Source organism: Geospiza fortis, unplaced genomic scaffold (assembly GCF_000277835.1).
Source record: "Geospiza fortis unplaced genomic scaffold, GeoFor_1.0 scaffold408, whole genome shotgun sequence".
NCBI lineage: Eukaryota > Metazoa > Chordata > Aves > Passeriformes > Thraupidae > Geospiza > Geospiza fortis.
The window spans coordinates 1,204,478-1,213,707 of NW_005054330.1; the positions used below are offsets into that span (position 1 = coordinate 1,204,478).

General features: G+C 44.4%; 1 protein-coding gene across 1 annotated transcript in view; it reads left to right on the forward strand.

The window, feature by feature from the left end:
* Nucleotides 1-9,230, forward strand: part of ULK1 (unc-51 like autophagy activating kinase 1) — a 76,266-nt gene that overhangs the window by 12,231 nt on the left and 54,805 nt on the right. The window contains exons 4-5 of the mRNA XM_014307181.2: nt 3,605-3,637; nt 4,427-4,463. Coding sequence (XP_014162656.1) covers nt 3,605-3,637; nt 4,427-4,463 — 70 coding nt within the window. The remainder of the gene's footprint in view (nt 1-3,604; nt 3,638-4,426; nt 4,464-9,230) is intronic.

Consider the following 9,230-nt stretch of genomic DNA (forward strand, 5'->3'; position numbering starts at 1 on the left):
GAGGCAGGACTGTTGGGTCTTACTGTCCATAACACCACGTCTCCTGGTGTCACAGTGAGGAATTCTAACAGAGCACAGTCTTGGGGTGATTTATGATGTATTGCTAAATGAGGTTTCTTCATTTCTTTGTCCTCCATCAGCAGATGTGTGTTATTTGTAGACAGCAGAGGCTGTTGCCTATTTTTACACTCAATTAAATTGTAACTTCATCACTGGGGCCTCTGCTGCAAGAACAAGCCAGGCAGTGATCCAGACTGATTAATTATCAGCTTAATGCCTTTGGCAGAGGCGTTTTGCTGCCATTGTGGGGCATGGTCAGGGTACTGCTGCCCTTTGTGATGACAGGAAAAGTTAGGGGTTGTGTCTGTGCTGTTCCCTTCATTGAGCTTGTTTAGTGACAGGATTAGGCTTGGCTGTACAGACTGGCACATGTGAATAAGAGGTCCAGAGGAAATTATCTGTAACACTTCTTGAAAATAAGCCTCTGCAAAAATAGAGCAAACTGTAATACTTTTCTTGATGTGGAAATGAGTGGGTTGGGCATTTTGCTTTGGTTTTCAGAGAAACTGGTAGCTTGCAGAATTTGGCTTGCAGTATTTTTTCCTTGTTTTGTTAATGAAAAAAATCATAAATAGAGTGGAAGGATAAAAATGGACAAGAAGTAGTTTCTGCTGCTGAATCAGCTTGAGAGAAGTCCATCAGCCTGTTTGAGAAACCAGAAGTCTCTTTAGACAGCTGAGTCTATTTTAACCACAGTAAGCTCTACTGGCTTTTTCCAAACACTAGTTTGTTTCTGGGACCCTTCTTGAAATAAGTGTTTTGTTTTGTTGGCAGAATTTTACAGATCTTTCCTGTAAGTGGGTCTTGAAATGCTGAAGCTGCACATGTGTTTGTTGTCCTTGCTACAGGCAACTGTGATCTGAAAATACCTTGCTAGGTGTTCTGGCCAGTTCTGCCTGGTAAGGTTGGATTTTCAGAGGTTGCTGTTGCCAGTGATAGTTGGGAGAGCCACCAGCTTCATTCCTCAAAGCCTTTCAGGCATTCCCCTCTTTATCACACCAACACAGAGTGAAGAGATAAAACCACCAACCAGCAAGGTCATGTTGTTGTTGGGAAAGTCAGGCAGAGCATCTCCCTTGCCTGTGCAGGTCCTTGTTTAACCCTGGTCACTGCACACACTGACTGCCAAAAATCAATGACTTCCTTGGTGATGTTTGTTTGCAGAGTCTTTAAATAATGTAGAGTGGAAAAACAACCATACTGCAGAGTGTACATTAGCTGTTGGCTAATAAGTTATTACAAATATCTTCTGGACTTGGTTTGTGTAAGCTCTGGTTCCTCTTCATTTCCTATATAGGTAATAATACACTTGAGCTTCCCCAAACCCTGCTGGCACTATGCATATTAAAGTGCAGAGTTACTGAGCTGCAGTGATCACAGCACGTTTAGCCTACAAGTGTCTATGAAACCTGTTTTTGTGGCAGTGATGAACTTGGTCTGGGCTGCAAAAACCACTTCAGACACTTCCTGTGTGCCCAGCAGTTGCCCTGCAGTGAGTTCCCCAGCAGCTGCATTGCACTTCTGGTGTATCTCATATCTTCTGGTACATCTGGGGCTGCAGTTCCTGTAGCAGTAAAAGTCTTGGGTGCCTTTATCAACCTTGGCTTTCTGCTCTTCTTGCTTAGGGTAGCAGGAGCTGGTGGGCTTTGAATGCTCCTGAGAGCTCTCCCTCAGTGCTTTGTCATGTGCAAAGCCTGTGATGATGCTTGGGATTTTCTTCTTGCACTGCTTCCCTGGTGCTTTTAGCCACAGACTGGCTTCCCACTTCATCCAGTGTGTGTATGAAATTGGATGGCTTAATGTGTGCTGCTTTCAAATGCAGAGGTTGAAAAACAAAGCCTGTTGAAAGAAGTGTTTGTCATGCAGGGAAGTGCAGCAAACACTTTCTTGAAGTATCACAGTAAATTGCTTTTTCAACAAACAAGGGGACTTCTGAAAGCTCAGCAGAGCTCAGCAGTGAGAACAGCTGTAAGAACAGAGGGTGGCTCTGGGCTGTGGTGGATGCTTGAGCCCCTCCAGGGAAGGTGGCCAGTTCCCCTGCTGCTGTGGCTGTCTCAAATCACAGATAATTCATCTTCCTCCTCTCTCCCTCTCTTCCTCCAACCAGTCTTCAGCAAACATCTGGAAACCCAGATTTCACGTGGTGAGGTTAAAAGGACAGAAGAGAAAGCAAGAGGTGCTGAGGACTCCAGGCATTGACAAAGGCAGGGAATTTGGTACAGCTTCATGGGAGGCAGAGTTCTGTGGACAGACCAGGGTGAAAGGGATGAGAACAGACAGTGGAGACTGCCTGGAAACTAAACAGCTGCTAGAGTGGCTGCTGGGGGTTTTGGAATGGTTTGGATCAGAAGAGGAATCAGGTGCATAGGTGTCTAAACAGCCTGAGAGTAAAGTCATGCTGCCCTGGAAATGGAGTCTCATGCTGTGCCTCTGCTTTCAGGACTTCTCCACTCACCCACACAATTGTTGCCTGTGAGTGTCCCAAGCTGGGTCTTGAGTTTAGAAGTGACTTCTGCTTTATAGGCTGTAGGAGTGACTTCTAGCTTGTAGATTTTATATTAGTAGGTCTACTCCTGTCTGACTTCTGTTTCAACAATGGGATTTAGTCATTTGACCTCCTGGGTCTACCCAGGGCTGAAATATTTGGCTGTTTTCATGTCTGTGCTTTGGCAGTGGTTTGGTGGCTCTGCTGGACACATGCCAGGTTGGCACTGGTGTCACCATGTGCTGCACAGCCACCAAGGCTCCTGCTGTGGCTCTGTGCTCATGTATTTTTGTGAGGCACATCTCTGTACTCTCCTGTGCTTTTACCATGGATATATGGATGTTTCCCCAGGGCTGGGGGGAGGTCAGCCAAGGCAGGAGGTGAACTCCCAGGATGGTAAGAGCATCACAGTGCAGCACCTGTAGTGAACTTAGGAAGATGAGGATTTGGCCTGGACTTTGCTGATGTTGACCCCTGTTACAATCCAGAAAGCTTTAACCACCTGATAATGGCACCGTTAAGGCATGTAGAAAATATGGTTGGCAAGTGTTACATTTTTTGTCTGAGATATTTCTTTTTTGCCCTCTAATGAAAAGTGTCACTTGGGCGCTTTTCAGCCAAGGGGTTGAATTGCAGGTCCCAAAGTTGTGCTGCTCTTATCTTTCTGTTCAGCCTAGCCCTGCTCATGTGGGCACAGCTGCTAAAAAGGGCCAAGTTAAATGTGGAAATGATTAAGGCTCTAAGATAGCAGTGTGCCAGCATCTGTGTTGCGTGCCACTGTTAATCCCTGGAGCCTGAAAGGACATGGAGACCCAAGCCACAATACAGGAGATCAGCTTGGTTAAACAGATGCACTCTCACAGATCAATAATATGCTTAAATACCTGGCATTTTCAAAGCAAGCAGTCTTCCAGGAATTAACCTATAATGTTTTCACCCTTTCTTCAGTCTGACTCATAGCAGAGAGCAGATAATCTGTTTAAAAGGTAATACAGCAATTAAATGTCTGAAATATTTCAGTGCATAAATCCCTTAATTTTCCATTTTCTATTTCCCTAGGAACTGGCAAACTCTGTCTACTTGGTTATGGAGGTGAGTGTGTCTTTTTTTTTTTAACCTCCTTTCCCTCCCTCTTTCTCTTTTTGAATATTTTAAACACATTTTAAGCAGATCAGCATGTTTCACAAGTGGGGCTTCCTGCTGGCAGTCTCACCTGTGAGGCTTGGTTAATCTAATCTGCAGCTCAGGCCTTGGAGAGTGTGGGTGCAGAGAGCAGCCAGGGGATTTTTCATCTTGCTGCTCTCAGGAGGTCCTGCAGGCACAGGCTTGAGCAGTCACTGAACCTCAGGGGTCAGGAGGGTGCCACAGGGGAGTGAGTGTGTGTTCAGGCATCCATCCACCAGAGAGAATGTTCTGGACACAGATTACCTGCAGAGCCTCTGAATGTTTCCCTTGCTCTGCAGTTCTCACTTGGAGGTCTTGTTGACTTCTCCTAATGATGTGGAACATTGATGTGAGGAGTTTCAGTTTTCAGCTGTGTCCACTCCCAGGCTTCCCTCAAACAGCTTTCTGCTGCTGTCTCCAGTGCTGACCCCTCTGCTTTGTTCTGCTTTTACCTCTCTCTCTGATGTGCCTGAACATGGATGTGCACAAGAGCTGGTTGGTGCTGGTGTATCATCATGCATCATAACATTTAGGAGAAATAGGAGAGAACCCAGAGGAATGGGCTTTCCCTTGCCAACTTCTGAATATGTATTTTGACATGTGTGATTATTTATGTTTAAATATTGTGATAAACCTGCCACCCTACTGAAATTTACTGTTTTTCTTGTTAATCTTTGATTTGCCCTGTATTAACTGAGCTTTCTGTTCTGTTTGCAGTACTGTAATGGTGGTGACCTGGCAGACTATCTTCACAGTAAGTGCAGCATATCCTCTGGGAGGGTCACCCTTCATAATCTTTGGAAAACTGAGAAGCCATGACAATAAAAAAAGCTGGTCTTGTAGTCCTTTCTATGTAGGTCAGTAGTGACTGTTGTCAGTAGTTATATATTTTAGTTACAATGCCCTTATAGGTTAAACATATTCCAACACTACTAGGGACACAGTCTTCTCTAGGTGACTGGAAAAAAGCTGTTTATACTGAAGCCTTGCAATTCTGTAGTGTTGGATTTAAATAATATTCCAAGACTATATTCTCTAAGTTACCCCTAAGGTGTCCCCACATCTAGGGCAGAACATATTTCCTGTTTCAGCATGTTGAGGATGGCTGTGGTGTAGCCAGTAGTGCTGTGAGGGTGACCGTATTAATTTTGGGGTCTTCTGGAGAGTATAGCACAAGTATCTGGGACCATGGTGCCTTGAAGAACCTTTTGGTGAGACTCAGGGGTGTCTTTGCCATCAAGCCAAATGCTTTGCAGGTCATCCAGCTGTACTGCTGGGACTCAGGCAAGCCCTCAAGGTATTTTTCAGTGCAGCGCAGGTACAGGACCCTGGTTTGTGAAAATCACCTTGCACCTCAGTACCTGGGACAGGTAGGAGGATAAAATGTTTAACAATATAGTTGACTGCACTCAGATACAGCCCTTTTATTTTTTTTTTTTCCCTGACTTTGTTTTTTCCCTTAAAGTAGCTTTCTGGTTGTTTTGCATGTTAACTAGAAGATTACTAAATGTGAAGAGACAACTTTAATCTCATTTCATGTGTGGCTCTGGGTCATGGTTAAACAAAGTTTGTTCACATTGTTCAAATTAAAAGCTAGTCAGCTGGATAATACTTCAGGCTCCTTATTGAGGTATGTGATGCCTGGAAATGGCAAAAATTGAAGGATTAAAAGATAAATTTACATTTGCCCTACAGCTAGTGTTGGTGTCCCTAGAATAATAATTTGGGGCTTGATGCTAGCATGCCACACTTTTCCTGCAGGGTAATGAATTATATTTGTGGACTTGAATTTTCAGAAAGAGTTTAGTACTTGAAGGAAAAAGAATATTCTGTCTTTCATGTGCTTTGTTTTTTAAAGTGTGGGTGAGATAGAAATGACAGGCATTTGTTTTTTAAAATCCAGGTTTGGTGTGCTTTAGATATGTTTTGCCTCTGTTGGGTATTGCTGTGCTCTAAAAGGAGCATCTTTAGTGGTGGTAGAATGTTCTTATGGACACCAGCAGAGGATGGTTTTGTATTTGGTACTTTCTTTTTTCTCTCTGAATGCAAATGCAAATTTTATAAATCAGTTGCTTTTAAAAAATAGCAAAACTTCAGTTTTACCAGTGTATGGGCTTTGAAAGCTAAATTTTTTTGCTTTCATGCACATGAAGTGAACCTTGGTCTTAAAGCAGTGGGCTGTGCACTCTCATTGGCAAAATGTGTGTGCAAACAAGAAATTATAGAAACAAATAACAGAAACAAGGATTTACAGGAAATCATCTGGTCTGTACTACGACTTCTGTGTGTACATTGTTGTTTTCCCTTCTGCCACCCTCCTCCCCAAAAAAAACCCTCAAGAAAAAAGTGAACCATGCAATTAGTTAGGCTGTTAATACAGCTCACTTCCTGGTCTATCAATTGAAATTACTCAGGAAGTTGGGGGCTAGTTTGAGAAAGTGACAATGAATTGTATTTTCCAAATAAAATTCAGCTTTACCCCAGTTTGGTTTGTTTGAGTGTTACCTGGTGCAAGACTTGATCTTTCTTTGCCTTAGTTCATGTGAGAAAGTTAACCTTTAGCTCTGTTTTTACCAATAAAATATTTTGCTTTGGCAACTGTAAAGATTGTTGTGACTGGGAAGTTGGTGCTTAGTTTTGTTTTAACTCTGAGCACTTGTGTGCTGGTTGCCAGTGAAGAGAACCCAGCAGGCACCAATTTCCAGAGAGAAGGAGTCAGGAAGGGACTGCAGCAAGAAGGTTTAGTTACTCCCATCACTGTCAGGTGCCAGAGCCTAGATAAATGTCAGATTTCTGCATCCCACCTCATGCTCCTGTGGGCAATCTCCTCTTCCAGCTTCTGCAGGCACCCAGGCTGCTTTTGACAGGAGTGATTTTTCACTGAAAACTCATCTTGGAAAGTTTAGATTTCTTCAGTATTTGGCTGGTACTTAGGAGGCTCATCTCTCTCGAGTGGTTATTGTGCTGCTTCAGTTATTTTGATAATTGTTTGATGGTGTTTAATTGCAACATCTACTTTCCCACTGGCTCCTCAGACATTTGTGCTGGTAGTTCCTGTAACACTTAAGCAAGCAGCGCATGCAAATCCCCTGGTTCTCATTGAATGAGTTGCTTGTAAGCTTCCAGATCCATTCTGCCCTCTAATTACAGGCATTAGGCAATCTGGTAATTCCATGCTGAATCCAAAGGCACTCTAATTCTCCTTGTCTTCATGACTGGAGGACGTGCATAGGTGCACGTTGCAGTTCACTGTGTGTGTCTGGCTGGGTTATGGTGTTGGGCAGCCCCATCCATCTCTGGTACAGCCCAAGGCTCTGTGGGCTCTGCTGTGGTGGTGATGGTGGTGTCCTTGAGAGGTCCAGTGCAATTTCCCTTCTGGGAGATCTCTAGAAGTTGCTTTCAGTGGCGGCCATTGTGTATTGAGCTGAGAGTGGCAGGTCTGTGCTGTGTGCTAGAGCTGGGGGAGGTGTTACAGCAGTGACCAGCTCTGTACAGGAATAACTGGAATTGTGTCCTCAGGTACTCAGGAGCCGGCTGGGCTGAAATTCCTTCTTAATTTCTGTGAGTTGGCATTGGCACAGGCTATTATGGACATCCGTACCTTTCTTAAAGCTGTTGCTTTCATATCATAACAGGGAATTCCTTGGTTTGACCATGCAGGGAGCTTTGATATTTCTAGTCCATCCGAAGTGGTGCAGGGACCCTGTTGCAAACCAGAGGTGTGCAACATTGCTTTGTAGCTTTCCTCCCTCTATAGACAGGTAATTAAGAAGGTCTAGTCCTATCACAGATATATCTGGAATAAGTCTTCTGGCTTGTACAGAAGATTCAGAGGAGTGTGAATCTCTGTCACTGACCATGGGTAGATGGGATAGGTTCAAAGCCAGGCCCCAAACAAGTCAGCTTGGTCTCAGACTTCAGTGTGACTTGGATTGTGCCCATGTTAGAGATACTTGTGACACCTGTGGGTAAGAGGAGATGTTCTTTTTCCTAAATAACTTTTCCAAAATGATGATGTAACCCAACGTCAGTGGGTGCACTGCAGTACATCTCCTCCTGGATCAGTTGACAAGGGCTGTTTACTGCAGTTCACCTCTTCCAGGCTGAACTTCTCAGAACAGGCTGAGCAGAGCACTTCTTAGGCAGCTTCATCCTTTTTCTCTGCCTTCAGAGCTCGAGGCATGTGGGCCCCACAGTGACCCAGAGTAAATATTTTCTCTGATCTACTGACCTGAGCAGCCCAAGGCAGTAAGAGTGCCTCATCACTGAAGTGGAGCCCATGAAAATAAACACAGGGATATTATTGCTTCTCAGTAATGGCAGAGTAGGGCTTGTGAAACAGCATCCTCTGCAAGAATGTATTGCTCACCACAGACATCCACAGGGATGCCCAAACTTTAATGCAGGATTTGCCAGCAGTTTTCTGGTGAAGACGAGAATATCCCCTTTTTACAGGGACAGAAAGTTCCCTGTTTGAGATGTAGCAAGGGAAGAGAGTGTTTTGTTCTCCACTTTTTTGGGTTTTTTTTTGTTTGGGTTTTTTTTTTTTTTTTTTGATGGCACCTAAATTGAATGAGTTTTCTGTATCTTCTCATTCCCTCTGCTGTTGGTAGCTGGTCTGGGAGGACTTTTGTAGGCCAGTATCCTGAAGTCATTGGAAATGTCAGTTGTATTTATGTTTCTGTCCTTCAGTTGCAGATTGCTGCTGTCACACAGACTGATGGGCTGAGGATGAGAGATAAGGAGTTTGTTTTCCAGTGTTACAGCCTGTTTGGTTAATGGAGGGAGGTAAAAGGGTATTGCCCCTGCTCTCTCCAAGGAATTGACTGTCCCTTTTCTGTTCCTGAGGGCAGAGCCTCAATTTCCCAGTCCTGCCTTCCTGCCTGGATTTGTGAGATTGAATGCTGCCAGAGGATCCAGCAGACTTCTCTGTCTGATTTTGCAGCCCTGCAATGGTAGCTCCAGTCTGCTACTGCAGTTGCACTGTGGGAATATGTCTGCACAGGCTCAAGACACCAGTTTAGATTCTCTGTGCCAGGAAAACAGTACTTTTGCAGGGCTGAGAACTTTGTATGGACTTCTGTGATGTGGAAATGCTTAAATTCTGCAGGAACAGGTAGACTAGAAGCCCTATTTTCTATGGACCAATGGATTTTTGTGATCTTGGTAGCAATGTTGTTGTTTTCAGTACTATGAAGAGTTAGAATTCCCATCAGGGAGGCTCAGCTGGTTTGCTGAGGGCTGTGGCTGATGCTGTGTTAGCCTTATAGCCCCCAAATTATCTGCAGGAGAGGGAACGCCTCAAAGCCGTGGCACGCTCCTGGGGCTGCAGGTCAGGACAAGGCTCTCCACAGCTCCTCTGCTAGAGGCAGAGTGTGTTTAGCCAGGAGCTGGTAATTGCCTGCTGCCTTAATAATAACAATTATCAGGTTTCAAGTCTTGCTTCATGTTTGGAGGCGGGTGATCAGCCTGTCCTTTTCTGGGCCTGAGCTGAAAGGGGAGAAAACAACTTTTGAATTCC